The sequence below is a fragment of the Micromys minutus genome, assembly GCF_963924665.1.
Source record: "Micromys minutus genome assembly, chromosome: 9".
Classification (NCBI taxonomy): domain Eukaryota; kingdom Metazoa; phylum Chordata; class Mammalia; order Rodentia; family Muridae; genus Micromys; species Micromys minutus.
The window spans coordinates 10,678,049-10,699,243 of record NC_137978.1 but is presented as its reverse complement, the minus strand read 5'-3'; the positions used below and the strand labels follow the sequence as shown (position 1 = coordinate 10,699,243).

The 21,195-nt window shown below is 39.6% G+C and overlaps 1 protein-coding gene across 2 annotated transcripts in view; it reads left to right on the top strand.

Annotated features, from left to right (window-relative positions):
• Positions 1–21,195, top strand: part of TEK (TEK receptor tyrosine kinase) — a 116,246-nt gene that overhangs the window by 76,803 nt on the left and 18,248 nt on the right. The window contains exons 12-16 of one of the 2 annotated variants that reach the window (XM_080920571.1): positions 4,315–4,602; positions 13,087–13,386; positions 15,389–15,540; positions 16,850–17,060; positions 18,771–18,881. In XM_080920571.1, coding sequence (XP_080776697.1) covers positions 4,315–4,602; positions 13,087–13,386; positions 15,389–15,540; positions 16,850–17,060; positions 18,771–18,881 — 1,062 coding nt within the window. Of the gene's footprint in view, positions 1–4,314; positions 4,603–13,086; positions 13,387–15,388; positions 15,544–16,849; positions 17,061–18,770; positions 18,882–21,195 lie in introns of both variants that reach the window. The other variant, XM_080920570.1, reaches the window with a different exon arrangement.

Genomic DNA, 21,195 nt, shown 5'->3' with positions numbered 1-21,195 from the left:
CTATAGTCCAGGGTAGGCCAGAATTCACGGTATAGCTCCCAGTGGCCTCTAACTCATAATTCTTTTACTTCAGCCTCTGGAGTACTGACTTACATGTGTGAGTGCCTCACAGAACATTTCTTGATTCATTGGTGGTATTCAGTGGCCTTGCACTGTGCAAACGGAGGAGCTCTCAATCTGTGCTAACTCCTCGATGCTGACCTGGCTTCCAGCTCTCTGCCACTCAGTGTCCTCCTTTGACCCAGTAGCATGACCTTTAATAACATTGTCCTCTTGTCCTTGTTACTATTTCTGATGAGTGTTCTATAGTTGCAAGTCCTTGTTTTTTTTTTTTTTTTTTAAGATTTATTTGTTTTATGTATGTGAGTACACTGTAGCTCTCTTCAGACACACCAGAAGAGGGCATTGGATTCCATTACAGATGGTTGTGAGCCATCATGTGGTTGCTGGGAATTGAATTCAGGACCTTTGGTAGTCAGTGCCTCTGAGCCGTCTCTCCATCCCTAGTTGAAAGTTCTTGTGTGTTCCCTGTATTATGTAGCAAGTCATAACTGTTTAGTTCTATATTCCCTTCCTTGTCATGTGGATCAATTCCCAAGACAACAACTTAGGGAGGAAAGGTGTGTTTTGGCTCATGGTTTCAGAGAGCTTGATCCATGGTCATTCAGCTCTGTCTGTGTGAGCAAAACACACTGATACAGGGAGCCTGTAGCAAAGGGATCTTTTTTCCCCCTTATGGTGGGCATGAAGAACAGAGTAGAGGAAGGGGCCAGGTATCCAAACAACCATTAAGTACCCACATCGAACAAGATAATCATCTACCTAGGTCTTACTTCCTCCCTATTCTAGAACGTCTAAAAGATGAACCTCCCTCTACAAGCCAAGTGTCAAGTATATAAGCTCTTCAGAGGACAACTTGTATCCAAACTACAGTAGCTTCCAAACACAGAAGCCTTTAGCTCTAAGTCCTGAAGCTCTTTTTTTGCTCTAGGCCCTTAAGGGAGAAGCTCATTGCCCAGGGCTTAGCGTACCAATGCCTAGCAACTAAGCTACAGCTCTTGAGCTTTGGTTGTTTGGTTCCTAGGTGCTTTATCTTAATGGCTCTCTTGGACCTTTCTGATGCTGGGGTTTGTAGTCCTTGCAAACACAACTCTCACCCCCACCCCACCCCCATCCTCTATACTCTGTTTTCTTTGTGCATCCCCAGGGTACCTGCCATCTCATACTTCCCTAATACTTCCACTGTCTGTCTACAGTTCATGGAGACTCTAGCCTTCATCTCTCTGTAAACCCTCAGATCCCTTCTAGGGTGATGGTAAGGAATGGAACCCATCACAATAAGATTGGCATATATGCCACAGAGAGAATACAAGTTTCTCTGAGTTGAGAGTAAGGGGTACTGCCATGTCATTAACCGGGACTGAGAGGCAAGTGGCAGTTAATTCTTCCATAAGTCAGTATTGGATCAAAGGAGGAAGGTCACAATCTGACTCACAGGGAAATTATTCATGGCCAGAACATAAAACACTCCACAGACCAGAAGCACCGACATCAGTCTTCAGAATACAGTCCAGCCAGGATGCATTTAGAGGCCTCTTGGAATATTTCAAAGTACTCCAGGGGTCTGTGGAAAGGGAATTCTTGAAGTCCTCCTTTCCCACCAATTGAACTTTGCTGATGCTTGCTTTTTTTAATTCATCTGGCACTTACAATGTTTGTTTTAATTGAGGTGGGAAGGCCACAGAGGCCAGGAGAGGAGGGAAGAGAACATGTTCTGAGTTCGCTGGCCGAGAAAAAAAAAAAGCCAAAGCTGTGTGAAGGGTAACTATACCCTGTAATTTTAATTTTTTCAAACCTGATTTTTAATGATGGTTCTTAAAATCTTTAACCTCCTTTGTAGCCCAACACCCACCAGAAGTAGTAGAAAAGAAAGGATATGGGGGAAGTAGACCTGTTTAGAAAGGTTATTTGGAGCAATTTCCATCAGTGCTGTCTGGAAATCGGCAGTTTAGTTCATAGGTTAGCAGGCAGCAGCGGCTTGGTCCACTTGTAAACTCCTCACGGATACACCAACCGTCCAGTTCGGTGGAGCTGGGTTAGCAGCATTGGTGACACAACCTAGCAGAGACAGCCAGGCCTTACTTAACCTTCGTAGTTTCAGCAGAAGGGACAAGGAGAAACCCCAGTAGAAGTCTCAGCTGTGCCTCTCTCAGGGAAGCAAAGGTCAGACCTACAAGAACTGCACAGCTAGCTGTACCAGTAAGCCAAGCTCTCTCTCGGCCACTTCTACCCTCCAAACACCACGTGTCCTCCACGTGCATTGCATCCAATCAGCCCACAGAAGCGGCAAGAAGCTACAGCACACCACCAGAAGTTTTTGGTGCTTTTTCTCTATAGCAGCTCAGCTACACAATGCAAGGTGGACCAATACATGCATGTTGTTAGCAAAGAATCCTTCATCGCAGCCTTTCACATGTTTGCCTTAGCAGAGCATCCTCTTTCCTGTGTCTGCTTCAGTGAAACATTCTTTTATGTGTTTGCTTGGCAAAAAAACCATCCAACTGACTTTCCAAAGAACTCTTAAGTTTCCACTCCAGTGTCCCAAAAGGAAGGCTAAAGTAGAGACCGCATTTAAAGTTCCTCCTGCTTCCCAGAGCAAAGAGGGAGGGACTTTTACAAGTGTTTTCTGATACCTGTGTTCTCTTTATAAGCTGTCTACATATCTACCATGAGTGGCTTATTCTGGGATTCAAATTCTAGGGGCTAGCAAAAGGGGTAGATCTCACCTCTGCATTTTTCTAGATTATAATGATACAGCAAAGAAGACCTTTAACATAATGCAAAGGAAATGTTTGCCCAGCTGCTCATCCTCACTGGTTTACAATTAGAGATGGGTAGGTTTGCAGTGCTTTTTTCTCCCCTTCAGCTAAGCATTTAAAGTGTTTCTCAAATTTTTTTAAATGTCATACTCTGAAGTGTCGAAGGTTTTTTTTTTTTAATCTTTAAACATGAGTTTTATTAGACCACATATTATGTAAGAGTCTCCTGCCACACACGTGCTGTCTGTGGGCTATCACCACCGTTTGTAAAGCGTTGTCCTGATTTAAAATGTTCTCACACTTTGCAAATCAGTTTTGCCTCTAGTGGCAACAATGCTACCATCTTGAAATCAGGAAGAAAGACTGTTTTTCATGCTCCGAAAGAACTTTCTATCTGGAACTTATAAATCAATTACTATCATTAATTGCAATGAATAAGATAGACACATTCTTCCTTTGTTTGTTGACACGGGCTGTGAAAGGAAAGAGGAAGGGAACAAATATTGGCCGAGTTCCTAAGACTTCCCAAGCCCTTTCAACCCATACCTCCTTTTTTCTTCTCTGTCTGTAAGCTGAGTCTGGTTGTGCCATTTTACAGATGAACTTAGGTTATGAATTTGCCCAGATTACAAAGTAGAAGTGAGATGCTCCCGCTCTCTAATTTTAGAAGCCTATATTATTTCTTTTGGCAATTTTCTCTGGCATTCTAGGTGCCTGAGTCATTGTGGCCAGACAACAGGTGTTTGTAGCTGATTCTCAATGCGGCCAGAATGGAGCCATGGCTGGCCCCTTAACGTAGCAGCTGTGGCATCTGAAATTCTCTTTGCTGACACTTAAAGCTTGAACATGGCTTTCTCGAAATGGTATTGAAACAAACCCCACTGTGCTCATTTCTAGCAAACCTTCTGACTTCCTTTTCCAAGTGTAGGCTTGACTTTTAGGAAGTTTCCATTCGAGTTTTTACCCATAACATTATAAACATTTTTATTGATCTCCTGCTCTTACTTGTTTATGGTAATCCTTGGGATGGTTTTATAATTTCATTAAAGAATGAAGACTTGCCTTTCTCTAGTCATTCACTAATGTAAATGATGCCAAAAGGAAATGTCTCTATACACAAGTATTTTTATCTTCCTTTGGGATTTTTCCCCCTCAGGATAAATCCTTTGTAGTCAAGAGTTAAGGCCAAAGTTATAGATATTTTTAAAGGCTCTTGAAAAAGTTACTCATGTTGCCTCAAGGAGGTTGTATTCCCATTTAAAACTCCCCAAGGTATGTGCCAAAAATTACTTTGAAGATTTACTGTTTTGTTATAAGGGGGCTTATCGGAGGAAGTATCATGGCTGATTGCTCATTGTTTTTTTTTTTTTTTATATATATAGCTTGTGAATATTTTATATTATTCTAAAAGACAAGATTATTCTGTGCAGCTGCCCTCTGGAGCTGTCGTTACTTTTGTCCAACATGACGATAACCATCTTCTGGTCACTCCTAGGACTCCCTCCTCCAAGAGGTCTCAGTCTCCTGCCAAAAAGCCAGACAGCTCTAAATTTGACCTGGCAGCCGATATTTACAAGCTCAGAAGACGAATTTTATGTGGAAGTTGAGAGGTGGTCCCTGCAAACAAAGAGTGATCAGCAAAACATCAAAGTGCCTGGGAACCTGACCTCAGTGCTACTGAACAACTTACTCCCCAGGGAGCAGTACACTGTTCGAGCTAGGGTCAACACCAAGGCCCAGGGAGAGTGGAGTGAAGAGCTCAGGGCCTGGACCCTTAGTGACAGTAAGTAATTCCCGCAGCCCCCACCTCACCCAGCAACATGTGCCCTCAACTTCTATTCAGATCATTAGAGGTCATAAGGGCAGTTCATTGTGTGACTGGGGGCTAATTAGTGCTCATCGTTTTAGCATCCTACAGCATTAAAAGGGAAGAGACCACTGGGCTTTGGGCAAGACCATGCTACCACTTGTCCTTTCTTGCTATGGACTTATTTATTAGTAATAAGGTTGTCAGTAATAATAAGAAAGTTTGTCTAAAGGGCTTAAACTGAATCTGACAGTTTTTAAGGATTACTGTTATTATATATCTACAGTGGGTGCTAACTGACGGTGGATGAGTCTTCCTCAATCTTATAAACAAAAAGTCTGCTTTGGAAACATTTCATATTCCGAGTTACTATTTATGAGAGCAGGAAGAACCTCTTTTCTGTAAAAATGGTCGGTAGTCTAAGATTTTCTAGATTTAGATTGGTTATTTGATACTTCAGGGTTTGTTATAATACTGAAACTTCCATGTCTGGGTCAGTAAGTCTAACCTGCTTCACGGAATGAGGTCTACGTCTTTGCAATCGGAAGCAATGGAATGATGAGCTAGAGACACCTTTTGGCCGTGGTCCTCACCAACCCCAAAGTCAAGGTCATCTGCTGCAACTGTTTCTCTTTGCTTAGTACATGTAGGAGAAGCAGCTCCATAGTCCCTCCTGATACTTTCTTATGCCAGTGACTCGTGGAAAACAGAACTGTTTAGCCAGTGTCTGGGGACCATTCATTGTTGTCATAGTTACAGTTTCTCTGTGATGCTAAAAAAAAAAAAAAAAAAACCATGACCAAAATCAACTAGGGAGAAAGGGTTTATTTGGCTGACATACCCCATGTGGTACTCCACTGAGGAAAGCCAAGGCAGAAATTCAAGGCAGGAACTGAAGCAGAGGCCACGGAAGAACAGAACTTATTGGTTGGCAGCCTGCTTTTTTACATACCTCAAGTGCTCAGGTGTGGCCCCACCCACAATGGGCTGGGCCTTCCCAAATCAACACTAATTAAGAAAATGCTTCACAGGCTGGCCTCTAGGCCAATTTTATGGAAGCATTTCCTCAATTATGGTTTCCTCTACTCAGGTAAATCTAAGTTATGTCAAGTTGACAAAAGCAAAAAACAAATGACAAACATGATTCATATTGAATTTATACATGCATATATATATATAATATAAACACGTTTTATCTGTATACATGTATATATATTATATTTACTTGTGTGAAAATTAAAAGCTACAGAATAGTGTAAGCACTAACACAGAGAATGAACAATTATCATACTCTTATATCTGCTTTAACAACACACACACACATACACACACACATTAAAATTACTCATGACTGTTATCCACATTCTGTTTATATTTTCTGTCTCCAGACATAATTGTGTTTATTATGAGTCTTTCCATTCATTTTAGTATAGAGGGGTAGAGTCAGAAAAAATATATTTCTTCATCCTCTTTTGAATAAATGTGATTTATATCTTTTAATTTTGTTATATATGTACATTTTAAACTTCTGTATAAAATTCTATCCTATAAGCATGACATATTGTTTTGGATTTATTTTTGTTTAAATTTTTTGAGATTTTTATCTATTTATTTTTATTTTATGTATATGGGCATTTTGCCTACACTTGTGTCTGTCCACCACATGTATGCAGTGTGTTTGGAGGCCAAAGAGGGCATTGGGTTTGGACTGGAGGTACCACAATTGTTAGATGCCATGTGGATACAGGAAGTTAAGTGCAGATCTTCCAGATGAGTAAGCAGTGCTCTCAACTACTAAGCCATCTCTCCACTCCCATATAAATTATTTTAGAGAGCACACAAACATAGTGTGTTATTATGACATCTTCACAAATATATGTCATTGTATTTTCTTATATTTGTTCCTCTCACTCCAGGACTTTGCCCCTCCTCCATAGCTACCCTTGCTAGCTTCCCTCCTTCCTATGTGATTACTCTTCCCATTTCATGTCATAAATGCATGCATCCATATATGTTCATGTTTAAACCTAAATGCTATATATTAAAAAAAAGAAAGAATTTGTCAGTCTGATCACATTTGGACCATCCCCCATCCTGAAATCATCACAGTTTTGTCCTACTTTACAACTAACTGTTGCATTTTCTTTTACTGTACGTCTGCTGATGGGCCTAGGCTTCTGCATGACAGCTGTAAACAGCGTGCAGATTCATGCCTCATATATAATGCTGACATAGCTGTATTATATGGCAATTGTTGTTCTAGTCTGTCTCTTTTTTCTTCTGTGGATGACAGAGGCCCACTCTGGACCTCAGACTGTCTTGAAACCACTACTTAGCCCAGTTTGTCCTAAAACCAGTGATGATCCTCTTGTCCCAGCCTCCTTAGTGATGGTCTAATTGGGATTCTGTTCTGCAACCACCATCCTGATTTCCACAGTAGCTGCTCAGGTTTGTGCTCCTGTGGGTAAGGATCACCCTTTCTCCATAGCCCCATAGAACTTGTTTGTGTTGATGACAGTCATTCTGCTCACTGGGGTGAGGTACCAACTCAACACAGTTTTGTCTGTATTTCTCCGATGGCTAGGAATGCTGAACAGATTTTCAAAAATTCACTGGCCGTTTGAATTTATTCTTTTGAGAGGTGCCTGCTCATTTCATGAACCTCCTTACTGACTGGGTATTTGAGGTTTCCTGATCAGGTTCAATAGCCTTCTTCCTGATTAGGTATTTGAGATTTTTTTTTTAATGCTTAATGTTTTGAGTTCTTTACAGATGTGGACATCAATCAACTGTGAGATGTGTCAGATGTGTAACTGACAAAGGTTTTCTCCCATTTTTTAAAGCTGTGTCTTCATCCTGGTGATTGTTCCCTTTACTGTGCAGAAGCCTTTACATTTCATGCAGTTTTTCTTTCTGTCAGTATTTGGGTTGGTTTTCTATGCTATTAATGTCCTTTGTAGAAATCCCTTGCCTGTGTCTGTACCTTGAAGTATTTCCTGTTTTTTAGAAGGTTGGGAGTTTCACATGGTACTTAGTCTAATTTAAACTGATGCTTGTACAGGGTGAGACAGGAATCTGGATAGCTTCATATATTTATATCTGGATACCTAGTTTTCTTAGAGTCATTTTCTGAAGTGGCTGTCTTGTCTCCAGTGTATGTTTTATAACCTTCTTTAAATTAGGTGGTTGTAGATATGGAGGCTTATTTCTGAGTTTTCTGTTACTATCAGACTGCTTTCATTGCCAGCGCCGTGCTATTTCGGTCATTATGACTCTCTGGCTATTTGTGGTCTTTCGTGCTTTCATATAAACTTACGGACTTTTTCTTTAGTTCTATGATCAATGTTACTAGACTTTTAAAATAAGGATTGTGTTGTGTCCATAGATTACATTGGGTAATACTGCCTGCCATTTTCACATTGCTAATCTATGAGCATGGGAGTTCTTTCGATTTTGCAGTGAACTTCAACTTCTTCCTTTGGTGTTTTAAAGTTTTCATTGTAAGGGGTCTTTCCCCACTTGGTTTATTCCCAGGTTATTTGTTTGAAGCTACCATGCATGGGAATGTTTTTCTTGATGAGTTCACTATCAGTATATAGAAAATAATGAGTTTTGCTGTTGTTTTGAGACAAGAGTTTCATGTGTTACAGGTTGGCCTTGAGCTTGCTAGAAAGCTGAAGATGACTTTATACCTCTGATCCTTCTGCCTCCACCTCCTGAGCTGAATTCTGGAATACAGGCATGCGCCATCACACCCAACTTACGCACTGCTGGGGATGGAACACAGGGCTTCCTGCTAGGTGAGCTCTGCCAAACAAGCTACATCCTCAGTCCTCAACCTGCTTATTTTTGTATATTTATTTTCTATCTTGCTACTTGCTTATCGGATCTATTTCCTTTCGAATCTTTAAATAGAAGATTGTGCTTACTACAAATGGAGATAATTTGATTTGGCATTCCTATTTATATTTCTATCCTTATCCTACTAAGACTTGAAGTACTTAAGAGTGGAATGAGTGAACAGTCTCGCCTCACTACTAATTTTAGAGGAAAAAAATTCAGTGTGTGCCCACTTAATCAAATGTTGCTTATGGGTTTGTTGTGTTTAGTATTTATTATGTTAAGATGCACCCCTTATTGTCCCACTTTCTTTAGGGCTTTTATTAAGAAGGGGTCAAATGTCTTTTTTGAGACAATCATCTGATTTCTGTTCTTAAGTATATTTCTGTACTGTTTTACATTTGCTAATATATTTTGAGCAATCTGTGTGTCCTCTGAATGAAACTACCTTTTCATAGTGCATGTTGCTAATATGTTTGTGGATTCAGTTTGAGGTATCTTATTGTGATTTTTTTTTGCATCTAAGTTAATCAGAAATTTGTCTACAGTGTGTGTGTGTGTGTATTTTACCTATTTTAGGTATTATGCAGCCTTGAAGAAGGAATTTGGTAGTGTCTTTTCCTTTTATATTTTATTAAGCAATTTGAGTTACTCCTTGTAAAAGTGTTGGTAGAATTCAGCGTTGAGTGTATCTGGTCCTGGGTTTTTTCTTTGTTGGAAGATTATTAATTATATAATCTCATTGCTTGTTATAGATCTTTTAATGGTATTTACATTTTCTTGATTTAATTTGGTAAGTCATGGGAATGTATGAATTTAGTCTATATTTTCTAGAATTTTAAAGAATACAAGTGATCAAATATAATGATCCTCTATAGTTTTTTGGAATCTGTTTTTAAGCATGTATGTGTGTGTGTGTGTGTGTGTGTGTATGTGTGTGTGTACGCGCAATCAGAGGACAAACTGCAGCACTTGGCTCTTTCCTTCTACTATATGGGTTCCAGAAATTAATTTTCAGGTGTGGAAGCTTTTACCTCTTGATACATCTAATTAGTCCCTGAAATCTATTCTAATATATCCCCTTATTTCTAATTTTATAAATTTGGATATTTTTTCTTTGTCTTGTTAATTTGGCTAAGAATTGTTGACCTCATATTTTTGAAGAATCTTGTTTCATTATTTATATTGTGCTCTCAGTTTTCATGTCACTAATCTCTGTCCTAATCTTTATTATTTCTTTCAGTCTGGTGCTTCAGTGGTAGTCATATTTTTAGTTTTCTGTGACCTTGAAGTTCACTCTTATTTATTTGAAAGCTCATGATTTTTTAATGTAAGAACTCATGGTTATACACGTTTTCTTTAATATGTTTGCTATATTCCAAACGTTCTAATAAATTGTTCATTCGTTTTCATTTGTGTCTATTAACTTTTCAGCTTGATTTCTTAAGTCACCCATTGGTCATTCACGATTGTGCTCTTCATTCTCCCAGCTTTTGTATTGTTTCTATGGCTTCTCTTGTAATTGATTTCTAGTTTTATCCTACCATAATCTGACAGGACATAAGAAATTGTTTCATATTTTATGTAGTTCTTGAGACAAGATATCATGAATCTCAGGATGGCCTCAAAGTCACTGTGTAGCTAAGAAGGATTTTGAATTCCTGATCCTCTAGAATATGTGTGGAAAGGCTCTTATTAGGCCCTGTCCATTGGAAGTTGTAAATGCCTCTTGGGCTGGGATATCTATGCCTGATATTTTGTTAATTAGTTGTCTCCATATCTTTGATTTTTAATTTCAACCTCTTCTACTCCATGGATGCTTACTTTTTTGGATTATATTCCAAGGGTCTGAGGTGTTGTAATTATGCTTATTAATTTTATACACATACACACACATTTACGGGTCCATGTGCCTGTGTACATGCTCAGAAAACATAGAAGAAAGTGAGGTGTTCTATCACTCTCTGTCTTATTAAGACAGGGTCTCTCACTCATCTGGAGTTACGCTAGTGTGTCATGCCCAGTGATCTCCACAGTGCTGTGTGACATTCACATGCATGGCTACACCTGAGTTTTGACATAGGTGCCAGGATCTTAATGCAGTTCTTCAGGCTTATGTAGCAAATGCTCTTATTTAGTATGTTATCTCTGTAGTCTGATTCACCCCATAGTTAATATTTGTATATAATGTTTTTCTTTAACTTTGTCTTCCATTCCTGATAGTTTTTCTTCTGCTTAGTCTGGTCTATTGGTAATACTTTCTACTGTGTTTCTTTTTTAATCAAATGATATTGTAATTTCTAATATCCTCCCCATCTCTTTTTCATGTTGAATTTCTCTTCTGCTTTGATGAAATTTTTTTCTCCTATTGCTGATTTTCGAATCTGTTCTGAGTTGGTTTCTTTACTTCATTTGTTTACTTGTATCCTCTTTGAGGTCAGTTTACTTTTACAAATAAATATTGAATTCTACATCTAATTCTTTATACGTTCCAGTATATTTGAATTTAGTAGTGAAAACATTATGATCTTTTAAGGATTCTGGTTGCCTTTCTTTCTCAGGTTTCTTGTGCTTTCCTGTTACAATTTACTTGTCTTTTGGTTGGGATGCCGCTCCTGGTTTTACTTGAGTCAGTAAGCAGTAATCCCAAGAAAAGAGAAAGTCAACTGCGTGAAACAGCAGCAGTGCTAAATTGAACAGGGTGTATAAGTGCAGCTTAGGTCAACTAAAAGCTAGTCACATGCCATCTCATAGACTGTCATTATCATAGGACAGAAAATAGAATAAAAACCACCAAGAATGTGTTACATAGTAAACATTGTCTAGTGTATTGTAAAGATGGTAAGTGAATGATATAAGGGGAGGGGCCTGTGAAAAGAAAAGATAGAGAAGCAGAGTTAAGTAAATGAGGGACAGAGAATAGAAAAGGAAGGAAACACGGAAAGGCAAGAAATACACATTTTCAGGGGAGTAAGAGATATTACATTTGATAGGTGATTTTTTGAAAATGTGATTTCAGAGATCCAGTTTTCAGTAAAAGCTGTGTGTTGTGGTTTGTATCTATAATTCCAACACCAGGGAGGCAGAGAGAAGAGGATCCTGTGACTTCACTGGTGGGTGACCCTATCGCAAAAACTAAGGTACAATGTAATTTAGGAAGACACCAGCCATCAACCTCTGGCCTCCACACACACCTATATGCACAATCCTGTGTATTCATACACATACATATACAAACACTTTTAATTGAAAGCCTTCCCAATAATGCAAACTTCCTAAACAAAGTTAGCTGAAAGTAAGACTGGAGATATTAATGAAAGCATAGATGCTATCAGCAACCAGATAGTCAAATGTCACTAAAAGTAGAGAAGGAGGCACAGTGGAGAGAAAGGGAAATGACAAGAGAGCTCCCTTGATAATAAAAGCTATATAAGAAAAATCAGAAGAATATACAAAAGTTAATTTTTAAAAAAGAAAGGAAGAAAGCTTGAAATACCTCTTCTCTTTTATTCCGTGTCTTTACATGATCACATGACATAGAGGCAGCTTCCAGTCCACCATTTTACCCAGGAGTCTTTACTAAGCCATTTATCAATTTCTTTAACATGTAAGTTGTCATACTTTATTTACTTATTCATTTTGATACCACACCAAAGAATTGTCATGTCTACTCTTACGCATGTTCAGTGTGCACCGGGTTGATACCACACCAAAGAATTGTCATGTCTACTCTTACGCATGTTCAGTGTGCACCGGGTTGGAAGCTTTCCTAAGGGAACATGTCCAGAAGTGAATCTCACGTACACAGGTCCTCTGAAAGAAGCTAGTGAGTGTGTGCTGTTTCCAGGAATGCAAAAAAAAATTACTGCATTTCTCCTGTCCATCTTCATATACCTCTGTGTGGGTGTCACCTGATGAAGTCATCCAGTTACAGTTTTACCAATCTTACAAGACTACTGGAGCCCATGATTGTTGTGAACCTGTCTTTCTCACACTGTCTGTGTCTGTGAAGGGAAAATGCTCTCACTTTTCTCACGTCTCGAGTCTTATCTGTGAGGGTTCAACACATTTTTTTTACACATACACTAGCATGCCTGCTGTCTATGAATGTGTTTGGTGTAAAGATAACCACATGGCACTGTAGCTAAGACAGTGGACTCTGGAGCGAGACTATGAGAGTAGAATCCCGCATCTTCTGCCTAACCATGATGTGACCTTGACTGAGACTCAGATCTCTGTGTCTCACTACTTACAGTAAGGAAATGAGTTAGAACATGGAATTGTATATTTAAGTACCATATGAATTAATCTTTTTATTCCATCCAGCCTCAAGAACATTGTAGATAGGTTTGTGAAGCAACACAAATCCCAAAGCTTTCATTTACTGTAAGGATAGAAACATGCAAGACATGTTTTGTTTTTTCTACCCTGGGCCAGTCTCTCACCTAACAGGCATCACAGTACCATTTGCCAGTGAACGAGTCAGCGTGTGAGGGGGAGTATTCTTCCTGTTCACGTTAGTGAATGGCGCTGAATGAGTTGACCTGAGCCCTCCCCCAAAACCACAACCATCTAAGAGGCAGCAACATGTCTCAAATAAATTCTTTTTTAAATTTCTAGTTCTCCCTCCTCAACCAGAAAACATCAAGATCTCCAACATCACTGACTCCACAGCTATGGTTTCTTGGACCATAGTGGATGGCTATTCAATTTCTTCCATCATCATCCGGTATAAGGTTCAGGGCAAAAATGAAGACCAGCACATTGACGTGAAGATCAAAAATGCCACTGTCACTCAGTACCAGCTCAAGGGTCTAGAGCCAGAGACTACATACCATGTGGATATTTTTGCTGAGAACAACATAGGATCAAGCAATGCAGCCTTTTCCCATGAACTGAGGACACAATCCCAGTCCCAAGGTTGGTAGTAGACTAATATTACCATAGAATACTTTCAACAGCACTGCAGAAGCCTCACGGTCTTGAGATACTTGCTTTATATATATTCTAAGTGTCAGCATTCATTTGTCCTAGTAAGCTTTATCATCTCTATGTAAAGATTTAAAATAAAATTGTCCTGAGAAAGGTATCTAGTGATCCATTTTTGTTATTAAACCTTAGAATTAATTAGCCACAGGCATACAATAGTCTAAGAAAGATGTGAACAATGTAGATTTCAGTTTTGTAAAGAGGTATGTGGAACCTGCTTATGAGAAACAGGCTACAGACTGTGTGGATCTCTCTCTCTCTCTCTTTCTCTCTCTCTCTCTCTCTCTCTCTCTCTCTCTCTCTCTCTCTGTTTCTCTGTCTGTCTGTCTTTCTCTCTCTCTCTGTGTGTGTCTCTCTCTGTTTCTCTGTCTGTCTGACTGTCTCTCTCTGTGTGTGTCTCTCTCTCTGTTTCTCTGTCTCTGTTTCTCTCTGTTTCTCTCTCTGTCTCTCTCTCTGTTTCTCTGTCTCTCTGTCTCTGTCTCTGTCTCTGTCTCTCTCTCTCTCTCTCTCTCTCTCTCTCTCTGTGTGTGTGTGTGTGTGTGTGTGTATGTGTGTGCATGAGCATGTGTATATGTGCCATGTGATGGTGGCATTTCATTTTTTTCTTGAACTGAATTCTTCTTTGATTTTCAATGTCTCTATGCTATTCTGAGTTTTCTACTTTCTCATATAATCTAAATCTAAAATGCTTGTCAGTACTAGATGCAAGCTAACAAAACTTAGCTATTTGGACTGCTGCTTTCTGAGAAAGCTTGAGATCCTCCCAGAGTGCCAAGCACACTATGATCACTGCTTGGGTGAAATCTGTCTAATATAATTGCGTGCTCTGGGGCCCAGCATCAAGTGTAAGGATAGACTTCGAATCTGTACAGATGGTGTTACATGGCACTCTTCAGCGACCTATACCTGTGAAGGAGTGAAGTCAATGTCAGAAGGAAAGGCAATTGTGCAGATTCTTAATTTGGACTAAGGTTTACTTTTAAAGCCAATATTATAGTTCTTGATTCTGTGGTCAGGACCATATGTGGTTTTAAAATACAATAAAAGAAGCTGTTTATTCATTGACAATTCTGGGATATTTTTTGAAATATCCAGTGAATGATGTATCTACCACACTATAGATAATATTGTAGTTCTTAGATTACACTGTTTATCAGTGTTTAACTTTTATAAGCATTGTAGCTTGGTAAAAATACACATAGGTTCTAAATGCAAAGTATATAAAAATTCAATGTGGAAATTTTAGACTATGATACAGCAAAACAAACCCTTTCACCACTCTTGATATTTCTATGATCAATTCATAGAAATGTATTGAACACTTTTAAGAAGTGGGATCATAATCTGTATAGTGATTATTAAGACATACTGAGTTCATCTCATTGGGATTCAGAGGAAAGGTATAGAAGGATTTAAAACAGTCTTACATGGATTATTTTAACATAAGCTCTAAATGTAATGCTTTATTTTTTCCTTGATTTTATTTTTCCCCCAAACTTCTGCCATCAACAATCACCAGGTTTTCCCACCCACTCTTCAAAACAAGGAAAAATACAGAACAAGATGACATATCTTTATAGGCTCTATGCTGTTGGCAGCAGGACATCAAACCATTTCTAGAAAAACTGAGCTACAAATTACTAAATGTTAAATAGCTAGTTATTTTATTACTAAATAATTTTCACCTATGTGGGCCCCTACTTGAGAGCAAAGTTGAACAAATAACATCTATTCATAGACACTTTGAAGGCACATTTGTAAATCCAAGAGAGTTAGACCCATTTCTATGGAGTTTGGAAATTAGTGAATAGTCCACAGTCATAGTACGCTAGGCAGTTATATTCCCATTAAAATGTGTCTTTCCCAACAGATGGTCTTTATCCATCATCTACCTAGACTAACTCAGTGGCTTCACCTCTGTTTCCCTGAACAGCCTCTGCAGACCTTGGAGGGGGAAAGATGCTACTTATAGCCATTCTTGGGTCAGCTGGAATGACTTGTATCACCGTGCTGTTGGCGTTTCTGATTATGTTGCAACTGAAGAGAGCAAATGTCCAAAGGAGAATGGCTCAGGCCTTCCAGAACGTGGTAGTATCCCATCTTTTTACTAGCTAATGAGCCCTGGCCAACATTTTGCTTTGATTCCTAGAAACAAGTTTCATTCTTTTCCTTTGGCTTCCATCACACAATGGGAGGCAAATAGCATGACCATGAAAAGTTCTTGTGCAAGCCAGATGAGATTTGCAAGTGAAAAACATACTTTTAATTATTATGCATAAGAATATGTCTAAAACAGGGTTCCTCCCCAAAATGTGTTTAGTCAGTTGTCTGACAGAATATTTCATTCGAATGAATTGCACATTTTTTAATAAAAAAAGGACATGAAGATAACCATACCAAAATATAAGAATTCATTTCCTAATTATGTATGACACTAAATGATTATCTACACATGTTCTCATTCTTGGTTCCCATTTGCCATTTATCATATCTCCCTCAATCCTATCACCCCTTCTACTTGTAAGAGTTACATATGCATGTACTTTTTCCCAATGAACAATCTTTGGTTGGAATTTGTGGCACATGGTATTATCTCATTCTTTGATCTAAGTTCTACAAGACTGAACTTGACCAGCAGTTCTATTGGAATACTAAAACCCTGGCATTTCTGGAGCTTATGACTTTGAGTTCCGTAGAAGAATCTGTGCCCAATCCTGTCGACTTTGTATATGAAACATTGAACACAATTCCATGTTTTGAAATCTAACTCATGTGTTTGAATCCCCAAGATTATCTTCCATGGAGGACAAAGGGGGCTCATTCTCTGATTCCAAGCCAGAGCTATTCAACTCAGGAGAGGATGAATCAGCAGGGGTACTGGGTCTATAAAGCTTGTCACAATATTAGTGATTTGTCAAGAGACTGCTAGTTGCCACTTGAATTCAGAACAAGAGATGTGCTGGGGGTTTGCTTCAAGCACCAGTCATTCTTGGCCACTGAAAACTTGATAAAATTCAAATTTTAGGATGAGAAAGCACTGAGCAGGGACAATGAGGCCCATGATGTTAGGAAAGGCCTCACTGAGGCACGAGGCATGCCTGAAGACTGCGATGAGTCCCTTCAATAGGATACAAACTGATCTCTGTAGAGCAGAAGGGGAAGCAAACACACCTCACAGAGTGTCATTGCTTCTCTCTAATAGACAAGCCTGTGGCCATGCAGCACTCTAGGCAGCTGCTTCATGAGTGTGGAATTGTAGGAAGAAACCCATTTGCATGCCCACGCTAGAATTACGTGAGTGATTTATTTTCCACCTGTGTCGATACAAAGCAGAAGACACTATGCACCTTAGGATGACAAATGTCCTGACACAAAATATGGTATTTTCTTCCAGAGAGAAGAACCAGCTGTTCAGTTCAACTCAGGAACTCTGGCCCTAAACAGGAAGGCCAAAAACAATCCGGATCCCACAATTTATCCTGTGCTTGACTGGAATGACATCAAGTTTCAAGATGTGATTGGAGAGGGCAACTTTGGCCAGGTTCTGAAGGCACGCATCAAGAAGGATGGGCTACGGATGGATGCTGCCATCAAGAGGATGAAGGGTCAGTGTTTGTAAGACAGCCTTTTGCTGGGGTGGGGAGACATTCACTTCCTATTGAAATCTTCCATTTGTGGCCATATAGTCTTTGAACCAGGAGTTGCCATGGTGTCAGATGTGACTATTATGTGCAAATAAAGGTGTTTCCTTTAAGATGAAGACTGTGGTAGACACCATCAAAATGTGCAGGTATAGGACAGGAGTAAGAGCCTCTCAAACACCAATATGTTGGTTCCTAGGGATTTGGGAATGTTTGTGTTCTGCCATTTATCATTCATTTGGGGAGGTGTTATTGTTTCTCTTAGGGCTTATTTTTGAAACGGAGTATCAGAATTAGCTAGACTTGTTAAAAACAGACTGACCATCTATCTCCCTTCCCCCATCACACTTAAGTATTCCCAGTCAAGGTCAAAGAATTCACATTCATATTTCCATGTTAGGCTGATTTAGTAGCTTTTCATATTTTTTGACCACACTACTGAACCTCTTTCTGTGAGAATTGACTTTAAATTTGCTCTATGCCATTGTAGGATTATGTCACCAGGAACTGAATCAAAATATTATCTAAGTTTAGAGATAGTTCCTCTCTGCCCGTGTGTCTTTGTTGTTGTTGTTTGTCTGTTCTTTGAGACAGACCCTCACTGTGTATTCCAGACTAACCTGGAACTCACTCTGTAACTAACCTAAAATTCAGGGCAATCCCTCTTTTCTCCAAGATAGAGGCAAAAGCAGTAATATTTAGAAAATAAACACAAACAAAAACTTGATAAATAGCCATAAATTACCTATCTATTCTGCTTTTGTTGCAGGATATTTAGCAAACACTGAAATAGTCAGGGGTGTGTGTGGTGGTTGGAGCATGGACTTATGCAATCAGCTTTGACTGGGATCTTATCTGAACTTGATTTTTCATTTTATATCTTATATAAAAGTAAGGCAGCTTAACTATGTTCCATGGCAGAAAAATTTCACAGGCAAAATAATAATATTCTAGGGCAGTCTACTTAATGATGCACCAATTAACAACATTTTCCCAAGGCACTGACTCTCAAGACCAAAGTCTACATTGAAGGTCCTGCGATAGAAACAGGGCACTGAACCTGGTATTTCGAATCAGTCCATATCAGAAATGTCTCTGTCCTATCTGATTCATTGGTATAATCTCTAAGCCTGTTGTAGTGTACACAGAGCCACCAGGACCCCTCCCCTGATCATGCTCTTTTTCAAAAACCACCCTGTGCTTCACTCAAAGTTGGCCAGTCAGTCTGAGCATCAGCCAATGGTCTTCTCTCCAGTCCAACCCTGATAGTTTGCCTCATCAAGGTGCCACTAATGAGACAGGACAGGAAGAACAGAAAAACTGCAGCCCAGTTTCCTAGAAAACGACCACAGGAGAGTAGTTCTCCTCCAGGCGGGATTTGCTTCGGAAAGGGCATGTGTTAGTTTGTGGATACGTTTTTGTTTGGATTTCAAGAGGACAGGAGTGTCATTGAACATTCTCCAATGCTCAAAGTAGCTCCCTCAAACATTTATCAGCCCAGCTACGAGTGGTGAGGCTCATAAACAACGCTTTAGAGGACAGAGCTTTCCAGGCCTGACTGTGACTAAGTTAGCCTGGGAGTAAAGACAGGACAGGCTCAGGTGTCCCTTCTTTGCCTGTACCCATTGGAAAGATGTGAAGCAGCAACATTACAACTCGCAACCTTTCTTCCAGAATATGCCTCCAAAGACGATCACAGGGACTTTGCAGGAGAACTGGAGGTTCTTTGTAAACTTGGACACCATCCAAACATCATTAATCTCTTGGGAGCTTGTGAACACCGAGGTAAGAAGCTCCCCTGCCCTTGCCCCCATTCCCAGAAGAGTTAAGAAGATAAAAAAGGAACATTCCATAACAAAAGGAGGAGAGATAACCATCTTGAACATCTAAGAACATTATTTATTTAAAAGCTTCAGTTTCAATCTGAGTATCTATCTAGTCCCATTTATTGACTGGGCTGATATTTATCACTTACTTTTGTAGAGCGAAGGGCTAAGGTTAAATTAGCTCTCTGTGGTAGTTTAACTTTTAATGGCTAAGGTATCCATGCCATCTTTTCACCCTTCTCCTTACTAATCAGGAGATTAAGAAAGCATTACTATATACACGTAGGAAGCCTATGCCATGAGAAATAGTAGAGTGTTTTGGCTCCACAGAATTGAATTCTTTGGCTTTGAGTCAGGGTCTCACCATTGCCCAGGCTGGCAGGAGACTCACTCTGTAGTTCAGGCTAAACTAAAATACAAAGTAGTCTTCCTACACCAAAGGCATGGGTACCAGTAATGTGCCGTGAAAGCACTGATCATGGTTTGGTTGAGCAGTGATATTAAGTTCATATATGAGAGTACTAGTTTTAACCAGTGTTTTCAGTTCAGGAACAGTGTAGCTTTACAACTGCTCTGTGTCTTCATATTTTTAAACCTGGGAATTCAAGTTTGATTCAAATGCTTGCTACCGTAAGAGGTGCAAGGAGCTGTAAGGGAGATCACAGCAAAACGTTGTCTTCCGAGTTTGCTTTGATATTCATGCGTCATGGACTTGTACTTCTTAATCTGCCTCAACAAAATTTCTCATGGAAAAATTTGCTTCCATAAACAGAAAGGCTCCAGGCTGTATTTATTTATAAACCTGACAACCTTTTGTTGACTTTCTCAGAAAACCCATCAACAATAGAAAAGAGCTGGGCTTTTTTTCCCCTCAATTTACTAAGCTAAAAATATGGGTGTCTTAAGCAATATATCATTCTATGATCCAATAAGGGTATTATTCTGAAAGCCAGATCATATCTCTTAGATTAAATAATGAAGTAATGACATTTGTTTTTGAGTTATTTCCTGGAAATAATAGTTGGTGTGGGTCAGCAGTACATTAAAAGAAGAAGAAAAATCAGAGCTGGAGTAGTGGCTTGGAGATTAAGAGCACTGGCTACTCTTGCAGAAAACCTGGGTTTGGTTCCCAAACCCACATGGCAGGTCACAACCATTGGTCCCTTTAGTTCCAGAGGGATTCTGACACCCTCAGCTGATCTTCATGGATGCCTATGTGGTGTATGAAAGAGGAGGGTCACAATTTTTTTAATTTTTATTAGATTTTATTATTTATTTAGTTTTATATTTTTATATTTACTTCTCTTCTTCCTTTTAACAACATAACCTCTATTTCTCCTCCCTTCTTTACTCTCAGTTCCTTCCCCCACTTCTCTGTTCCCTCCTCTCTCATCCACTCTTCCTCCATTTTACCCTAGAAAAGAGCAGGCCTCTCATGGATAGCAGCCAACATGGCATGTCAAATTGCACTTAGGCTGGGCACCTCCTCTTGTACTGAGGCTGCATGAGGCAATCCAGTAGGAGGAAAATGTCCCCAAAGCAGGCAAAACAGTCAGTGACAGCCCCTGCTCCCCTGTTAGAAGTCCCGGAAGCACAATCCTCACAACTGTAACATACAGGGCCTACATCAGTCCTGAGCAGGTTCTCTGGCTGTTGGTTTAGTCTCTGTGAGCCCCTATGGGAACAGGTTGGTTGGTTCTATGGGTTTTCTTTTGGGGAGGGGTATTTTTTTCTTTTTCCTTTTCCTTGTATACACTACATCCTTACTGCAGTTTCTCTTCCCTCCACTTCACCCACCCCTCCTACATTCTTTCCCTCAGATGATCCCCTATTTCCCTTATAAGAAAAGGAGGGAAAGGAGGGAGGGAGGAGAGGAAGAGAGGGGAACAGGGGGAGAGCAGAGGAGGGAGAGAGGGAGAATAGACCTTTCAGGACTACAAACTGAACATGACATAGCAAATTACAATAAGACTAGGCAGAAACCTTATATTAAGGATAGACAAGCTGACCCGTAGAAAGCAAAGGGTCCCAGATGTAAGCAAAAGAAACAGGGAGAGTCCCCACTCTTACTGTTAGGAGTCCCACAAAAACACCAAGCTACACAATCAAAATGTAAATGCAGAGGATCTAGCTCAGATCTATATAAAGAGTCTGCAATTGTCACTTCAGTGTCCGTGAGCCCCTATGAGCCTAGGTAAGTTGATTCTGTGGGCTGTGCTCTGGTCGTGTTCTTAACCCTTCTGACTCCTATAATTTTTCCTCCCTTTCTTCAG